At 38.7% G+C, this 19,781-nt stretch overlaps 1 protein-coding gene and 1 long non-coding RNA gene across 3 annotated transcripts; one reads left to right on the top strand and one right to left on the bottom strand.

Annotated features, from left to right (window-relative positions):
- Positions 1 to 430: 430 nt before the first annotated feature.
- On the bottom strand, positions 431 to 19,775 carry LOC309491922 (lysine-specific demethylase 4C-like). 2 transcript variants are annotated; one of them, XM_082190953.1, is made up of 20 exons: positions 19,753 to 19,775; positions 19,263 to 19,377; positions 18,088 to 18,281; positions 17,900 to 17,949; positions 17,694 to 17,797; positions 17,455 to 17,592; positions 17,144 to 17,337; positions 16,162 to 16,328; positions 13,508 to 15,240; positions 12,321 to 12,432; positions 11,747 to 11,928; positions 11,443 to 11,662; positions 10,237 to 10,313; positions 10,053 to 10,108; positions 9,149 to 9,257; positions 3,100 to 3,288; positions 1,935 to 2,105; positions 1,589 to 1,708; positions 1,399 to 1,491; positions 431 to 1,086 (listed from the first exon to the last, which is right to left on the bottom strand). In XM_082190953.1, coding segments are annotated over exons 1-20 (4,188 nt in total). In that variant the 5' UTR covers positions 19,755 to 19,775; the 3' UTR covers positions 431 to 924. The 2 variants fall into 2 exon arrangements, with proteins under 2 accessions (XP_082047079.1, XP_082047080.1); XM_082190954.1 differs by lacking the exon at positions 1,935 to 2,105.
- LOC309491923 lies at positions 18,288 to 19,529 on the top strand. The gene is made up of 2 exons (XR_014203368.1): positions 18,288 to 18,951; positions 19,173 to 19,529. It is a non-coding gene; the product is annotated as an uncharacterized lncRNA (long non-coding RNA).
- Positions 19,776 to 19,781: the final 6 nt, after the last annotated feature.

Genomic DNA, 19,781 nt, shown 5'->3' with positions numbered 1-19,781 from the left:
ATATATATATTTTTTTTTTTTTTTACAAAAAATCCTATTTAAAGTTTATATGAATATGTGCTGCGCCTTTTAAAAAAGTATGACATTTTTGTCACTCCGTATGTTTTGTGTGAGCATCTCGTATCTCGCAGCGCTCGTGCTCACTCTTGATCAAGTTCAACTACACCTTACTGCGTTAAATAACGTGAGATTTTCAGCCATCATTTTTTTTTTCACCATCAAAAACTAAAATTGTGGTCCTGCTTCCACTTCTGTCTTTGAACTGGTTAAGATCAGATTGTGATTGTTTAAAACTACTATTTATGTTTCTGTTGCTCTTGCAAGTTATATTTAATAAATAAGTATAAATCCCTATCTATGTATCAGCTATATATATATTTTTTTAAAGCAAAGTGTGAAGCGTTTCATCAACTGAGGTCAAGGCACAGACCACAAATCAAACATCTTTAATTTTTGTCAACAGCTGTAAGCACCACATAGAAAAGAAAGAATTAACCCCCGAATAAATAATGAAATCATGACTATAAGTAAAAGGTGACATGTGCTTTGCTGGACATCAGTAGCAACTTTTTTTTTTATTTGCCATTTATACCATTTAAGCTCAACGCTAAATGTTTCAGTGATGGAATGGTGCATGACAAGACAAATCATTTACAAACCAAGCATGCGGGTGAAATTAGTCTCAGCAGTGTTGGGGAGGAAATTACATGATTACGATGCTACAGAATACCATTTGAGGCAAGAAAAACCTCTGAAATATAACAGGAAAAACTTCTAATTTAGAAAAACATTCTTGTCCCTGACTTATGAGACCACAGTATTTCTGCCACGTTTAAAAATCATGATCTCACTGATGTACAATCTTCAAGCCCAATTGAAAACAGCCCCTTGTAATTAAAGGGCTCTTTTAACTCCATTCATCTTTTAGTTGGCTTTGCTGTGCGTTTCTGAGATCCTGGCGAAGGTTCGAGGGCTGATATGGGCGATATAATCCGTCTGGAACCGAGAATTTGGAGTGCGTCTCCTTTTCCTTTCACCTTGTGTGGTAAAGAATGCATCTTGGAAACGCATGCTGGATGCCGTGGACTGTAAAGGGGTGAAACAAACACATCAAAACATCATTCATGAAGAAAAACAGAACAGGACAATATTTTAATATTTTCTCATTAGTTTTGTCCACCCAATGAAAGTCAACAAAATGTCAAGCTTCAAAAAGGATATCATCCATAAAAGTAATCCATATAAATCGAGAGGTTTAATCCAGTTCTTGATGTGTTCCGAAGATGAACAGAAGTCTTGTGGGTTTGAAACAACATGCGTGTGATTCAATTTTGACAGAATTTTTATTTTTGGGTGAAGTGACCCTTTAAAGAAAGAGTTCAGTAAGTGAGAACTCACCAAACGACCTTTGACTTTTTTGGGCAGGTCTTCATCCAGTGTATAAATGTCCTCTCTCTTCGCCAATACTTGGGATCCATCTTCAAATTCCACCTACAAGAACACAGGATATACAATGAATGATTAGAGAGGTACTGTAGTAAAGCAGCCGTACCTGAGAGAATACATGTGAGAGTATGTGTGTGTGTACCTGGTACATATATGAAGTGTTAGAGCCAAGGTACTTGGCTCCATAAAAAAGTCCATCGGGCCACTTCACCTGAACAGCCTCCCCCACTTCAGGAGGTCCAAGCTGGGTACAATCTCTGCTCTGCAGGGTGAAAGAGAATAGATTCCACTCAGACGCCGGGATTGAAAACTAGAAATATTGGGCTCATTCTTACCAACGCATGAGAATTTTCTGTGAAAAATAAGAGGCTGACAACTTTGTAAGCTTATATTTTGTATATTTAAGTTTGCATTCATCAGTTCAATGAAAACATGCCACAGATTATTCATTAGAACAACTACTGGCTAGCAGTGATAGAAACACTCACTACAATGTCTTCAGGGAATGTATCATTGCTGAATGAGCCATCATCAAACATGACTTCATAGAATGTTTGGGCCGTGACCTGGGTAACACGTGAGCTGTAGTAACGAAGATTCTTGTGTTTGGAGATCACTGTCTGGCCCACTTCTAATTCACTTCTGCTAACTTTCAATTTCTGAGGGGACAAAAAAAAAATCTTGACGTTAAAGGGTCAATTATGTGACAGTTTTTTCTGTATTAATTTGTTTATTTATAAAAAAAAAAAATATTTATAAATGGAAGAGCTCAACCGTACTTGGTTGACATGCAAGAATAAATCTCACTGTTTCTTGCAGAAGCTTGAACATTCTTGCATTACACGCAAGAACAAACTTCATTAGTTCACGTGTCAATCAAGCACGTTTGAGCTTTATCATATTTAATGTTCTCTAGAGCTGTCACTTTTGAGAAAAATCTAAATCGAACGGGTATCAAATATCAAGCAATGTATTCGAATATATTCGAATATCTACGAGCCAAGCCATTATTCGCTTGATTTGGTCATGGGCGTACGCTACAATACGTTTAGAGCACCCGCTACTGGATGAGATGGCAAAAAATAAAATAAAAAACAAACGGTCTAATCATAGACTGTAAAAAATGCGCTACACATGGCACTTTAAAAACCGGATATTTCACGTCATGTTCGAATGCATATTCGAATATCGAATAAAAAGTGACAGCCCTAATGTGCTCTATGTATGTGTGATGATCAATGTTTATATGCGAGTAAACTAAAAGCCTAAATAAAATCTATCCATCACATAAAGTTGTCATGCCTTCAGAACACTTGGATTAGACGCTTGATTCATGTAGATTCCATTTACATGTTTTTATGAAGTTTTTGAAGCATGAACGTTTTGGTTACATGGACTGTTAATGGAGGTTTTATTAAAAAATATCTCATTTCTAGTTCGAACAGGAACAAAAGTATAATGGGTTTGGAATTACATGAGGGAGAGCAATGGATAACATAATTTTCATTTTTGGGTGAACTAAACACTATACCATGTATGTACATACCGATAGTAGAAAAATAAAGTAGAACATTTGACATTTTATTTTTAACTTGAAATTGTAAAGATATTCTCTGAATTGCTCGGAAGTATTGAGGCTGTGAGTGTACTCACAGCACTGGAGCTCCGTGACTGGTGTCTGTGACAGGTGATAAAAACCACATATGGCCAATCATCAGGCTCCATGGGCACTCCAGCAGCGTGTGCACAGGTGACATGGAAAGAGGTGGGGCAACGGCCACATGAGCACTGAATACATGCTCCAGATAGCTTTTGTATCCTGTTACGGCAATATATACACTTCTACAAAGAGAAAGAAAGAGAAGAGAGAGAACGAGAGAGAACACATAACATAACACATTAAAGAATGCCAAGACTTAGTCGAATCATTGAAAGAGCAGTGTAAGAAACATTCAGGTAACACTTTCAATAAGGTTTCATTGGTTAACATTAGATAACTACATTAGTTACCATGTAATAACAATGAACAATACTTCTAAAGCATTTATTAATCTTAGTACCTGCCTGGTAATGTTACTTTAGTCAAGTCAAGTCAAATTTATTTATATAGCACTCTTTACAATACAGATTGTTTCAAAGCAGCTTTACAGAGATAACAGAAAAATAATGCAAAAAAGTTTGTTTCCAGAAGAAAATAGTGTCACAGTCCAGCTTAAGTAAGTTCAGTGATGTTTCATTTTTGTTTAAAAAAAAGTTATTTAGTTCATTTAAATATATATATATAGCCGCTCTGGAGTAAACCGCGATGTCATCGACCAGCTCAGTTCAGTTCTTGTATAATAGTGTCAATGCAGGCAGACTAATATTATTGTTGAATATTAAATTTAATGTAAAATTTAATGTCCCCAACTAAGCAAGCCAAGCCAAAGGCAACAAAGGTGGAAAAAGGATACGGCCCGTATCCGGCTGACTACTACATGCGTTGTGTGGTCGTGTCTAGGCGATCCTAGATCCTCAGATTTACTAATACATTATTAAAATTAAAAGTTGTATCTGTCAATATTATTAAATGGACCTGAGCTAACATGAACAACCAATGAACAGTTGTATTTGTGTTAACTAACGTTATCAAAATTAATAAATACTGTAGCAAATGTATTGCTCATTGTTAGTTAAATGTTAAAGCATTAACTAACACTAACTAATGGGACCATACAGAGATGCACTTAATTAACATGTTAAATTGACAACCCTGGAGTAAATATTTATTTGTGTATGTCTCAGAAACTGTAGAGGAAAATATTATCTTTCAAACATTTGTTATCTCTCTATGGGAAATGCCCAGGGTGTGACTAATCCTGGAAGCACCCATTACACCACGTCTGTCAGTTGACAGACCAATCACAACAGTGATGCGGGAGTCCCACCTCCCTAATATATATCGCTGCTAGCGGTCCCCACTTCATTCTTGTTCTCTTCCCCATCAAGATCTTATTTTGGAAGATATTCTCAGCAGATTTCCGGAAAGGTTTTTCTCAGTTATTCCCTCACGTTAAGTGGTGTGAAGGATTGGCCAATCCTGCCGCATTACGAGAATAATTGCCAATAAGATCCGATATCGAGAGACACATTGTGTGAACCTGTTAATTCCCTGGTGTTTGGATCTCGATTATGATGACTGCAAGCCCATCCAGCAGCACAGTGAAAGGGAAAGATCCCTCTTGCCCATTTGTGCAGGTCTATGATTACTTCTAAGAACTCTCACCCTATGTGCATAGCGTGTTTGGGAGTTAGACACGGACAGGCTGTGCTCGCTAATCCCGAGTGCTGCCTGCACCACTCTCACTTCCCATCAAGGGTTTTAGAGCATCGTGTATGAGTCCTTAAAGGGGACCTGAGGTTTTCTGCGCCTCCCCCGGAGTTAGATGAGGCTTCTCCTCAGCCCCGGTGCAGCTGGAGAGAGTTGATGGATGAGATCTCTCCTGAACTTCTCCTGAACTTCCTCCCCTCTTTGAGGGGGACAAAGAGGATGATGATGAGGCGATTGCTCGTCTCTTGGAAGAGGATGTTATCCTCCCTCCTAATCTTTCTACTAGGCCTGGCTGTGCCATGGATGAGTCCCCCTCCCCATACCAGGAGAATTGTATCTTATTGAGATGTGTAAGAGAGCGGCTGCTAAACACTCTTTCGACTGGCCATCAAAGGCAAGAAGCAAGAAGGCCAGGGTGCGGAGATGGATTTGGTCAAGCAGAGGATTCCAGCCATCCCAGCATGCGTCGCAGAGATGTGACATTTCTGGGACAAACCCTTCTCACATAGGGTGCCAGTTAAAGGTTTCTCCTGGCTGGACGTGTGGGATGTCCAACCAAGTAATAGCAAGTGTGGCAAGTCACCTCCACCAACCAATCGCCGTGCAGCCCTATCCTCCGCCTCCCCTTCACTGCCAGGACAGACAGAGTGGCTGTCTGCCTCTCTTTTTAAAAAATGTATTACTCCTCTGCCCTGGTTGTGAGAGCCTTGAATGCCACCTCACTGCTCACAGAATATCAAGCTGAACTCATGGTGGAGATGGGGAGGCAGATTGATGCTGGGTCACCAGATTCAGTGTTGTGGGAAGAGATCTGTGTCATTACAGATCTCAACCTGCTGCGCTCATCTAGGGGAGAAGTCCAAAGCTGCGGCCGAAGCATAGGCTTGGCCGTGGTGGGTGAAAGAGCCCTGGATTGGGTCTGTTAGGCTTGTCGGAGAGGGAGTTCCTTGATGCCCCTGTGGAGCTGAAATCCCTTTTCAGTGCTGCAGTGACAAAAAAATATGCGTCAACAGAGCGACTTAGGAAAGAAGGATGGAGGTTGCCTTCAAGGGTGATTGAGATTATTCAGAATGTGAGAGCGGCTTCAACGCGCTCTGCATATGATCAGAAATGGAATGTGTTTGAGTGATTGTGTGCACACTGCACACAGACACATTGTTACTTTTCTCTGTTACGTTGTGGATGTGTTATGTTTTCTGCAGGAACTTTTGGATAAGGACAGCCTTTTCAACTTAAAGTTTATCTTGCCGCAATTTCTGCGTGCCATGTGGGGACTGACAGGAACATCATAGGTCAACACCTGCTCGAGAGGTGCACAGCTCTTGAACAAGGTTTCAATGTTTCACCTATTCTGCTGTGGGATCTGTCTGTGATCCTTAAAGGGATACTTCACCGTTTTTTCATATTAAACTATGTTATTCCCTTAACTAAGACGAGTTGATACATACCTCTATCGTCTCAGTGCGTGCACTAAATCCCTCTGTCTTGCGGCGAAACTTTGTTAGCCCAGTTCATTTAATATGGGCCAAGCAGAGAAGATACCAAACACCTCCACGTTTTCCCTATTTAAATACAGTTACTCGCGAAGTGTAACTCGACCTAGGACGGTGACACAAAACAAAACGTTGCGCTTTTCTAAGCGTGTAAAATGGATAACTATTTTGTATGGCGGAATACCATAGCAAGTGCTTGTAAGCACTTCGACTTGGCGCAGTAATATCTTCACTAGAGGGAGCGGGGGCCGGTGAGAGGATTTTTCACGAGTGAAGATATTACTACGCCAAGTCGAAGTGCTTACAAGCACTTGCTATGGTATTCCGCCATACAAAATAGTTATCCATTTTACACGCTTAGAAAAGCGCAACGTTTTGTTTTGTGTCACCGTCCTAGGTCGAGTTACACTTCGCGAGTAACTGTATTTAAATAGGGAAAACGTGGAGGTGTTTGGTAGCTTCTCTGCTTGGCCCATATTAAATGAACTGGGCTAACAAAGTTTCGCCGCAAGACAGAGGGATTTAGTGCACGCACTGAGACGATAGAGGTATGTATCAACTCGTCTTAGTTAAGGGAATAACATAGTTTAATATGAAAAAACGGTGAAGTATCCCTTTAATGCACTATCTCAGCCCTCTTTTGAGCCTGTAGATCAGGGTTTCTCAAACTCGGTCCTGGAGGGCCACTGTCCTGCACAGTTTAGCTCCAACCCTGATCAAAAGTTTCTAGTGATCCTGAAGACATTGATTAGCTTGCTCAGGTGTGTTTGATCAGGGTTGGAGCTAAACTGTGCAGGACAGTGGCCCTCCAGGACCGAGTTTGAGATACCCTGATGTAGATAGTAGGGCTGCACGATTAATTACAATTTCCATGTAATCGCACTTAAATCAAGATGGCTTATCGCGAATTTGAAATCGCAAATGCTGCGATTATTTTGTATGCGCAGCTTGTCATTGATGTGCGGCTCTGTAAACGCTGCTCCATCTGAAAGCACTGTGAGTTTGAATCACTCATAACGTGCATTTGAAAAAGCAACACACATCAAACAGCTTTCCAAACATGAGAAGCATTTAATAACCTCTTGTCCAACAAAAGACATTTAATAACATGCTTTTACTCCAAACTCACTCCATAACAACAATTGAGCATTCTTTTGTGAGATGATGTGGCTTCTTACACAGAATAAGGCAGTTGTGTGTTTATTGGTCAAGTTTAATCAATCAATCATTTCAATCTCCTGTTTACTCAGCTACAGCAATAGGGATTTCCTGGAAAAACGGGCATTATCTACTTCTGTGGCAGGGCATATTTGGTATGTCTGCACGAGAGCACCCTCTGGTGTTCAGATGGAGCAGCATTTACTACCGATCAGCCGTGTTGCACTGACAAGCTTGCGCATAAAATAATCGCAACCTTTGCCAAATCGTGTGCGGTTTTAGTGCGATTAATTGTGCAGCCCTAATAGATAGTATTGATTTAAAGCTCCTATGTAACCCCAGATTCTCTGACAACAGTATCTCACCACACTTCCCTCCTTGCAGTTGCATGGAGAAGAGATATGCTGAGAATGAAGTGGGGACCGCTAGCAGTGATATATACTAGGGAGGCAGGACTCACGCATCACTGTCATGATTGGTCTGCCAACTAACAGACATGGTGTAATTGGTGCTTCCAGGATTAGTCACGCCAGAGGTGTTACACATTGTGAGATACCTCACTTCTGTTATCAGAGAACCGGCGTTACGTAAGTTACCTAAAGTTGCCAACATTCATTTTAGCTTTAGTTCTACACTGTTGTTCCAAGAGACATTTCATTTCTCAGCTCTTATGGGCCATTAAGACCCATTTGCACTTTATTTTACTGTTTCTACTGTCTATGAGTGTGTGTGTGTGTGTGTGTGTGTGTGTGTGTGTGTGTGTGTGTGTGTGTGTGTGTGTGTGTGTGTGTGTGTGTGTGTGTGTGTGTGTGTGTGTGTGTGTGTGTGTGTGTGTGTGTGTGTGTGTGTGTGTGTGTGTGTTTTTTTCCTGGTAAACCCTATGCTTTTACGCTCCATTTCCAACAGTTCAGATGACAAATAAATGCATACTCCAAGAGCACTCCACAAGATATGTCTGATTATATCATCTGGATGCTCAAAATTGGTCATTTTAAACAGCTTATTGCACTCGTAAGTCACAGTTTTAAACTAATGCTCTGCACACATCACACGCACACAGAAACATTCAGAAATGTATTGTCAACACTGTTTTGTGATTAATTAATAAAATAGCTTAGAAACTGAAAAGTTCTTGCATATATTTCTTAGCAACTAAAACCCACACATGCACTAATGCATTCATATAAATGTAATCTTTACTGTGATACTTTATCTGTGTCCGATTAAAAACAAGCTGAATCATTGAGAAATATAACGGCCCAATGACAAAAGAACTGATAAAAAATAAGTTGTTATGTAGAAGCAATAGCCTTGTGGGCAGCACTGTGTCATATGCCATTGCCATGGTTCAGGCTTATTTGTTCATTAATGACGTTATCAGCGACAGGTCAACGTCGACTCGACTTTAATCACATAAATGTCAACTTTTAAAAATCTGAAATCGTTCAACCTCAACAGGTTAGCTATACTTGTGAGAGCCAAATGTCCTAACTCACATAGTGAAATATTATGACAAACGACATTTTACTGGTCCTCACTAGTTTAAAAAGGCTTATAAATTGGCCAAAACATGTTTTTATTTAAATCTAGTGTTTTGCACATGTTTCTGTGCTTGGTAGGTTTAAGGATAGGGGTTGTTTAGGTGATAGAAGATATCATTAACCTGATATAAAATCAATGGAAGTTTATGCAATGTCCTCACTAATATAGTGAAACAAAAGTGTGTGTGTTTATTACTCACCAGTTTATATCTCTGTACAGGTATGGCACTGATGTCAATAGGAGCTCTCTTCACCACATCTATGAACTTCACCTCAGGGAGACCCACAGCACACATCACATGGGCCCACCTACAACATGTATAATTCATGAGCCGCTTGACTCATTCACTAATATCTAAGAACACTGGCTTTGCTGAACTTGTATTTGCTTATAATGTATATTTTAAAAACTGGAGGATGTGTGTAAAAAGCATACTGAGTCTTCTGCTCTGTCTAGTATTTAATACAACACTATAATTACTATATTATAATTCATTACATTTATATAGCGCTTTTCTCTGCACTCAAAGCGCTTTACATAGAAGGGGGGAATCTCCTCAACCACCACCAATGTGCAGCATCCACTTGGATGATGCGACGGCAGCCATATTGCGCCAGAACGCCCACCACACACCAGCTTACTGGTGGAGAGGAGACAGTGATGAAGCCAATCAGTATATGGGGATGATTAGGAGGCCATGATGGACAGAGGCCACTGGGCAAATTTGGCCAGGATGCCGGGGTTACACCCCTACTCTTTCGAAAGACATCCTGGGATTTTTAATGACCACAGAGAGTCAGGACCTCGGTTTAACGTCTCATCCGAAGGACGGTGCTCTTTGACAGTATAGTGTCCCCGTCACTATACTGGGGCATTAGGACCCACACAGACCACAGGGTGAGCACCCCCTGCTGCTCTTCCAGCAGCAACCTGGTTTTTTCTCAGGAGGTCTCCCATCCAGGTACTAACCAGGCTCAACCCTGCTTAGCTTCAGTGGGCAACCAGTCTTGGGCTACAGGGTGACATGGCTGCTGACATGAATCATTGAGAATCATTATATTAGTAATATATTAGTATTAAGGGATCTGAATAAGGGAGCTTACCTGTCATCTGAGGTTCTCTTTAAAGCACCTCCCCTCAGGTTACACAAACAGCATCCCTGGTATAAAACACACACAAAACAGATATAAGATATCAGCCATAATTTAACAAAGGCAAGCAAAACATACAAGTAGTCAATAAATGATACTGATACAGTAAATGTTGACTGACTGCATGATTACTTACAGCTGCCAGGTCTCCGCTCACACATCGGTCACATGTCCACACTGGGCCAACATCATGAATAGAAACACCGTAGCAACCTATGGACCAATCAAACGTTTACATTCTCTACTATGCCAAACTATTTTTTTTACAACATGCATTTTTTAAGGTTGTCAAAGTTAATGTGTATGCTTAAGATATTAATTATTAAATTTAACACAATAATTTATTTAACACACATACATAATTCTGCTTTCAAAAATGTCAGAATTTAGATCACGAGATGAATTCAATTACTTTATTCTACTAACAGCCCTAAACCATGGTACAAAAAAAAATGGAATTGAAGTAAAAATGTTTCTCTTACAGTTTATATATCTAACATTACTCTAGAAGTGAGCAGAAAAATATAAACATCCATTTAATACAAAGTAGAGTTAAAGATAATATAATAAATTAGCTATATAAAAGCCAATTATTTAATTTCATAAATAGCAGTTTTTTAATCATGATTAAAATCAAAATCAAATAAAACAAATATAAATGAATGAAAAATGTATATAGTATGCATGGTATGAATGGGTCTTTATACACGGAATTAATATTTCATAATTTAATATTTATAACTTACAAATTAAATAAATTATAAAAGCTACCATTAATTTTTTTTTAAAGAAATTAATACTTTTATTCAGCAAGGATGGAGTAAACTGTTCAGAAGAGGCAGTAAAGACTATTACATTAATACAGAACATTGCTATGTCAAAAACATGCTGTTTTTTACTTTCTTTCATCAAAGAATCCTGAAAACATTAATATATCATCACAAAAATATTAAGTAGCACAGCTGTTTCTTGAGAACTAAATCAGCAAATAGAATGATTTCTGAAGGATCATGTGACACTGAAGACTGGAATAATGGCTGCTGAAAATTCAGAGTTGCATCTCAGGAATAATTATATATATATATTAAAATTGAAAACAGTTATTTTAAATTGTACTATTTCACAATATTGCTGTTTTTACTGTATTTTGAACACCAGAGACTTCTTTAAAAAAAAAGGAAAAATAAAAAAATAACTTACAGACCCTAAACTTTTGAATGGTTTTATATTATTTAATAATTAATTATATTTGATAAAGTCCAGGTTTCCCTTGCCAGAGGATCATGATATTTGGGGCTTTTTCAGTTGTTAATTGTGTTGTTAAGTGATCTCAGTGACGTACTGGCATGAACTTGAACACAGCAACTGTTGCAGGCCACAAGAGGACTGGATCCATCCTCCTCCAGTAGTGTGTTCGAAGGGCATGGGCCCTCCTGGTATGCAAAGCAAATTTCAGGGATCAGAGGTCGCGATCTCAAGCCTGCCACCTGTGAACATGACCCCTGAGACTCTGTGGCAGGATTCATCAAGACATCATGCCTTCTTTCCTCTAAATTCTCAGGCTGTGAGAAAAAACAAGAGTTTGAAATAAATGTTTTTGCATCACATAGCACATATACACAACCAGATTAGTCTCCATAAGTTACCTGATAGTATGGCATGAAAAGGGTGCAGACAGCACAGTGAGGAGCAGTTTGAGCTGCAGCTGTGTTGTATTCTCGTTCATATTGAAGATGAGCTTTTCTCTGTTGCCACAGATGCACTAAAGGCTTTGCCCATTCCTCAGTTTCTGGCTCCTCTTCTTTAGTTTCACACTCCTCTACAGTCTCTGAGACACACACACAAATAAATATTTACTCTAGGGCTGAAAATTTCATTTAGTATTCTAATTCTTTAACTTGACACAGCTTTTTAAAAGTGCATGCATGCATGGAGTGAGATGCTGAAAAGCAGCGGGACACAACAGCCAAGACATCAGTCTGCTTGCCTGGTGTACATAGATGAATCATTAAAAATACCACAAACAGAATGCAACAACGCATTATTAGTGTAATTCTGTCCTATGACAACATGCAGTTTAATAAATGGTACTTACATTTTTAAAACCATTACAATATGTTATAAATCAGAATAACATTTTTGTTACTTTTTTTATTTTTTTCATCCATAATTGTAAGCTATTTTTTGCTCATAATAAAGTAAAAGTGGTTAAACATCCACCATCATCACTGGCAGCCTGCTGTTTCACAGCACTGGGAACTGCTCTTGCAGTGGGCTTTCTGAGGGGGTGACGCCAACTCTTGGTAGTCTTCTTAACAGTTTGCATGTGATACTATGAGAGCAAAAAAAGAGAGAGACAAAGAGGAGGTCAGTGAAAGAGACCATACACTTTCCGAAAATACTGTTGCTACCTTTATTGTGCATGTGTATATACAGTATGTGCACATTTATTAATGTGGTAACACTTTACAATAAAGTTCATTAGTTAACATTAGTAAATGTATCAACTAACATGAACTAACAATGAGCAATACATTTGTTACAGTATTCATTAATTAAAATTGTTCATGTTAGTTCACAGTGCATTAACTAATGTTAACAAATACAACTTCTGATTTTAATAATGTATTAGTAAATGTTGAAGTTAATATTAACTAAGATTAATAAATGCTGTAGAAGTATTGTTCATTCATAGTTCATGTTAAATAATGAAACCGTATTGTAAAGTGTTACCATTAATGCTTTGGCACTGTAAAGCTTTGTTTACAAGGCATGAAGGTGTGAACAGTAATTAAATAAGTGTTCTGATGTATGAGTAGAGAAAATGTTCTCACAAAAACAAAATCACTGGATTCACAGCAAATTAATATACATTACCATTCAAAAGTTTGGGGACAATAAAATTAATACTTTTAATAAATTAGCAAGGATGCATTACATTGCTCAAAAGACACAGTAAAGACTTGCATTGCTACAAAATTTTTTTTTTTATAGCAATGTAAGAGGTCGAGAGTATTCTGAAAATATATACGTTTCCAAAAAAAAAAATATATAATAATAATAATAAATATATATATAAAATATTACACATAGCCTATATACAGTAGTCAACAATTGAAGTGGATCAAAAAAGTTCAAAGTTGTCCTAAGACAAGAACGGGTATTGTTCAAAATTCATGTATAACTTTGATGAAAGGTTTTGATCCACTTCAAGTGTTGACTACTGTATATATATATAAAAAATATTGACTACTGTATAACATAAATAATAAAATATACACAAACAACAACAAAAGTTAGCAAAATGTCTCGTCACTGTGGTCGATGTTGTTTGGGACAGAAGCTCAGAACAAAATACTGAAGAATACAGGATGTACTGCTTGTCATGGTGTAGCACCAGAACTCACTGTACAGACTTCCCCTGGCTCCAGGCCCGTTTCCACATACTCAGGGTCACTCATGGCATTCTCCTCACTGGATTCACTGCTGCTGTCCGCACCCTTATCTCCCGATTCACACGAATCAGAGTCGCTCACAGACCCATCATGCTCTGACTTCACACCTTCGTAATACTCTTGCCCTTTAAACTCTTCCTCCTGAGTTTCCTGAGAGCCTGTCTGCTCACCGAGCACACAAGCTACAGCTGGTATCTCGACGTTCTGCTGCTTGAGATCTATAGGGGTGTTTAGAGCAACGTCTGCACCAGAGCACTGCATGGGAATGGGCTCCAGGTTGGTCCAGGTCTGGGTGTATGGTGAAGAGTTTGGAGAATCTGGGAACTTTTCTTGTTGGCACCCTGATTCAGACCACATGGTGTAGGGCAGAGAGTCATGGGAATATTCTGTGAGACTGTTTACACCTGTGGTAAGACCCATTACCAACTCGGGCTGCAAGCTCTCAATTAGCACTGCAGGATTCTGGGAGCTGAGGTTTTTCCAAATGGTGAAGGGTTTGGACTCCACGAAGGGGCCATGGGAGGATGTGAGAGAGCTGGACTGCTCTTCAAGAGAACTAGAAGTTTGTTTGTCCCCTCCTTCTGCTGAGTTATTAGAGTTGTGGGCATCTATAAAATCCATGTCTGCTACTGTAGGACGTTGTAAAATACTGTGAGTAGTGATTTTAAACTGCGAAATTGACGCATGTTGAGTGTTCTGGTCTGTGGATGGGCATGTGTGTTTATGTCCTTCCTGTTTGGACTCCTCTGGTGGCTCCCACTGTGACACCATAGAAGGAGATGCTGGTTTTGCTATAAAGGTGTCTGAGATCGAGTTATTGAACGATTGGCTCACACCTTCTTGGGGTACAATTGGCCAATTGGGACAAGCTTTTTCAGAACAAGTCCCCATATCATCTGTTATAACAGGAGGTGCGTGTGATTTTTCCAGAAGGAGAACAGGTACAGTACTGCTCGGACTGTGAGGTCGGTGATTTGCGGTGTCGGGTCGTACAGCGAGAGTCAGCGAGGGCATTTCAGGTGCGAGAGAGTGAGGATTGACTCTCTCATCTGTGAGCTCAGGCATTAGAAGAGGCATTTCACAAAAAGGGGCAGTCTGGATTTCAAAGTTTGTTCTGTTCTCCAAGGTTTCTGAATCCCGAAGAGTAGAGTGTAGACGGATCGAGCTTTGCTCCTTGTAAAGTGCTGATGTGCCGTAATCGATGCTGCTCTCAGACAAGATATCGGCGACCGTCTCTTCCATTTCAATTTTAGCCTGTTGGGAATCACTTTCCGAAAATAAAACAGCAGCACCAGTAGAGCTACGCCTCTGTGAATGGGTCACAGGAACAGAAGGTGCACTTATTCCTGAGACAGATTCACAGTCTGTTTGATTAGGACTTTCAGCAGTTCTTTCTGAGTCCAGAGTCACATCCACAGGGATGTCACTCTCTGAGGTTGGTTCAGGCCCAGGCTTTGCGGTGGAGACTGTGTTTGTGGTTACTCGACCTTCATCCAAATTTACAGACGTCTGGGAGCTTGCATGACCTGAATCAGGGTTACTCAGACTGGATGTGGAGGTGAGTGGAGAAGTCGAGAGTCGCTCAGGTGAAGCATCTTTGACTTGTGAGGTAGAGTGGGCCAGCAAGTCACTCTCCACTCTTGTTACTTTAACAACACACATTTGTCGACATGGACCAGTGAGCCCTAAAAAGACAAAACAAGTGTCATGAAACAATAAAACAGTTTTTTTTTTAGATATACACAGACATGTAGGTTTTGCACGCACACTACTGTTAAAAAGTTTGGAGATTTTTCTAATGTTTTCTTCTCTTTTAGTCTCATGTGTTCACCAAGGCTGCATTTATTTGATAAAAAATACAGTAAAAAAACAGTAATATTGTGAACTATTTAAAAACTCTTTTCTATTTTAATGATGGCAAAACAGAAATTTCAGCAGCCATTATTCCAGTCTTCAGTGTCACATGATCCTTCAGAAATTATTTTAATATGCTGATTTGGTGATGAAGTAACATTTCTAATTATTATCAAAGTTGAAACTGTGAAACATTATTTTTCAGAAATCTTCGATGGATAGAAAGTTCCAAAGAAAAGCATTTATTTGATAGAGAAATCTTTTGTGATATTATAAATAACTTTACTGTCACTTTTGATCAATTTAATGCATACTTATTGAATAAAAGTATAATTTTTTTTTGTTTTTATTATCTTGCTGACCCCAAACTTTTGAACGGGAGTGTAAATTTCATTTTAAGAAGAAATCAAATAATTTAGAGAATTTTGGACTATTTTTGTTCTTTTTTTGACATGCCTGTAACAGAAGAGAATGTGATGAAACACAGATCACAAGTGTTCATTTGAATTCTGTAAAAATGTGGTGTTGTGATAACTAGGACTTCCTATACTGATACTGTCGAACACAAACGGTATCTGTCCTTAATGTGACTGTTAACAGATCATAGATTATATTCAAGAATCAATACCACAGAAAATAAAAATGCACATTTATCTACATGTATTACTGAATCAGAGAACAAATGCAAACTGCTAGGCTTTGTGTATTTGAGGAATGTATTGTGAACTTACAAAAGTAATAGAGATACTAGCCTTTTAATTCAGTTGGGAACTGCGATTCTTTTTGGCGTTTCACTGGGTCTTCCTCTTCCTTGTCTTTTGATGTTAAATCTGCCCCTCTACTCCTCCGACTTCCTCCCTTCACTGGAGCGGTGTCCACAGTCTTCAATCGTTTGGAGCATGTGCGTGGATAATGGAGACTTGATACAAAACAACAACAACAAAAAAATCAAAAATCACATGCTGTCCAAGATTGTTAATTGAGCCTGTCAGTAAATAACCATAAACAAATCTCTATAGTGATTAACCTCTGCATTAAAGATACAACAAAAAAACAACAACAAAAGATTCACATGCTGTCCAAGATTGTCTTTTAATACAATTAAATTGATCAAATTTAAATCAAATTAAATTATTTGACAGAAACTTCTGTGCTCTAAATCTCTCACAAATCTTTAAACAGTTCGACAATCTCTATTTCATTTTTGCTACATTTTAAATATCAATTTAAAAATTAAATATAAGTTTAAATTTAGTATATAAGTTTGCACTTAGTGCAAATAGCTGCTGCCTTATTATAAATGATTTATCCATGCACATCATTACATTTTTTTTAATTCATTCACAATTTATCAAAAATGTTAACCTCCCCTCCCCCTCAAAATGGCATCTGCTCTCTTCATGACGTACAGTATTTCTCGGGGGAACGTGGGAATAAAAATCCACAACTGACTGCAAACTGTCATTCAGATCTGCCTCCATTTAGTTTGCAACGCCCAACTTACATAGATTCAATCACCTACATTTTTTTACTCATTCCAAAAGCCGTTTCACTCGTATTTACATTACAATAGGGAAGAAAAGACCTTGGCAAACTCCGTTTAATGCCGACTATTAACAGATTTATTTCTTGCTCAAACTGTTGTAATTGACCTGAAAGAGAAAACTGACCATAGAAGACGGCAGTATACATTAATACTAGCTATAGTGACCCTCGTTGAAACCCTGATAATACCTTGTGGTGGAGGGTGCTTTCCTGCGACGTCTCTGAAGCCAGCTCTGCAGCTCCGGTGTGGTGCTGGGTGTGGCCAGGATGTGATCCAATGAGCAGGAGTCTTTGCCTTGTGTCCAAGCCTGATAGCGATCCGGCTGGAATCGTCTGACAAACGGATCCATGGAAATCTTCACCATGTCCTTACTGCATGTACACTGCAAGAGGACACAAAAGTAAAGTGTGAAATGTTCACTGGCTGAAGATAAGGGAACAGTAACATGAAGTTGCCAGATTTTCATCAGCAACAACCGTTTTTATGTGCTTCTTAGTACCTGCGTAGCAACTTTTCCATAATTAATCCACCGGAGACTGGCAAAATTGGTGGATTCGGCACAGTTGAAGCCGTGGTTGAAGCCAGCGTGGTAACCATAGGGAAATGTGATCATAAACTCCCCTGCTTCCTGTGTTATCTATAAACATATATCAGTTTATTGTGAAGACATACAAGGAGAACTGAGACACAGCAAAAACTAAAATAGTTGTAAATTGATTCTAAAAGACTGTGGATTGCCTTATCAAATGGTATGCTGTATTTCTTTAGTACAGAGGGGGATATCAATGTCATCTTGTGTCTCAGGAACGCCTCACAGCTTTTAAAGCTGTTAGGAAAGAAACCTAAGGACAAAGACACATTTATCACACCCAGTACAACACAGTGTATATATGCAGCACATTCCTTTAAAAGACAACTTTATAGTTCTACTTTAAAGTTTTTACCTATAGCAAGACGCTCCAATCTCTTCCCGTGTTCTGGAGGGATGGCATACCTGTGAAATTTATATATTTATTTATTTATTTATTAAGAAATGGGAAAATTCCTGGTCCTCAGGAGAGGTACAAGAAGAAAAAAGTCCAAATAGATCTATGCATGCTGAAGAAACACAGAAAACCACAGCGAGCCCTACCAGGATTTGGGTTCGCCAAAGTGCAGGTAGTTAATGCTGTAGAGGTCCATGTCCTCTGTGTGCCAGGAGAAGCTGGTCTTCCACATGCCAAAGTACAGATAGGGTGTGTTTACTCCCTGAATGGACACACCACAGTCCTCCTCGATTACGTCCAAGATTGAGTTCAAGTGCCCGATGTTCCATTCTTCAATGTCCTGAGATAAGAGGGGCAGTAACAGTATGTCAACTCCTTACCAGTATACAGCACAAATAAGAAAGTAACATGGCACTACCCAGACTTTTTGGATATGTTGCATGTTAATTTCCGAATTTGTTTGTGTTTTTTTAATATTTTTATGTGTATACCTCAGATTTATATTAAAATACCATGTAAATATCCTGGTAATTCATTATGGTAATCATTCATAGTATATTTCAAAGCAGTGAAATTTCACAATACTCAATAATAATTTCAATGACAGCAAAAAAATAACTGAATGAATAGCAAATAATATTCTATTGAACACACTCCCATTTTAAATATTTATATTAATAGTGACACATTAAATTAACACAATGGCATGAGGCTTTCAACTATTTCTCAATTAAACACACCTTTGCGAAAAGTTGCTAAAACTAGCTTCTTTGTAATCATCCAAGTAACCAGTCAGAAAAAAATAAATAATAATAATAAAATAAAAACTGCAATTTTCTCTTTTTCTTGTTAATAATGTTGTTAAAATAATTTTATAAAAAGAACAGTAGTAAGAGCATAATAGATTATTGTAGTGTGATTTAGTAATAATAGCGGTTGTAGCGATTTAGTGGCAAAGTACCAGTACTTATTTTTGAAATTCATTTTTTTTAACTGCAACCAGTCAACCAGTCAAAAACACTGTTAAGGTCCTTGCACACTGAATCCGAAAATTCCATCATTCTGTGGCTCTAAATTGTCAAAACACCATTCAAATGCTTGTTACGGATGCGGAAAACGACGGACGAAAGTTTCGGAGGCAGTGTGCAAGTGTGATTGACATAATGTGAGGTCGTATTTATTTTGTAACGTGCGAAAATTTCGAACGCGAATTTCGGACTCAGTGTGCAAGGGCCTTTATCCTTTGTTATAAACCACATGCCATTCACATGTTACGCTGGACGTTCAGTGGACAATAACTGTTCTCCACCTGCATCCTCACCTCATCATAGAGCGTGCCGCTCACATCAGCACCATAGATGGGCGAGACAAAAGTGAGATTCTTCCAGTATTTCCTCTCCAGGTCTTCATAGTTCAGGTAGCGAGGTGTGCAGTACCTGAGTAGGTAAATCACACATCTCCAGATGGCCTTAACGAATATAGGTCAATCCATAATTTAAAAGAAAACTCATTACAGAGTGCATTAGAAGTCCAGCACATAACAATAAATAAAACAAGGAACCAAATTAGAGGTGTTTGTAAACTGTATGCCATTTCATGACATTGGAATTTGTGGCACAATACAAAACTGGTACCTACAGCAACCTGTCTTATATCTAAATGTAGGTTATGGCTGACCACTTTAAAAAGAAACTGACAGAATGTGCATACTCTGCAAAGAATATATACTGCATGCGCCTACTGTGTTTAAAAGAGTAGAATAACAGTATGCTACTTTGAACCAGATGTGCATTTTTGTGTTTGTCACTTACATGTCACTGTTGGCCAGTCTACGGAATTC

The sequence above is a fragment of the Leuciscus leuciscus genome (genome assembly GCF_965113295.1).
Source record: "Leuciscus leuciscus genome assembly, contig: HAP1_SCAFFOLD_725, whole genome shotgun sequence".
Lineage (NCBI taxonomy): Eukaryota > Metazoa > Chordata > Actinopteri > Cypriniformes > Leuciscidae > Leuciscus > Leuciscus leuciscus.
Note: the sequence above shows the minus strand (reverse complement) of the source record. Positions and strands in the feature narration are given on the sequence as shown.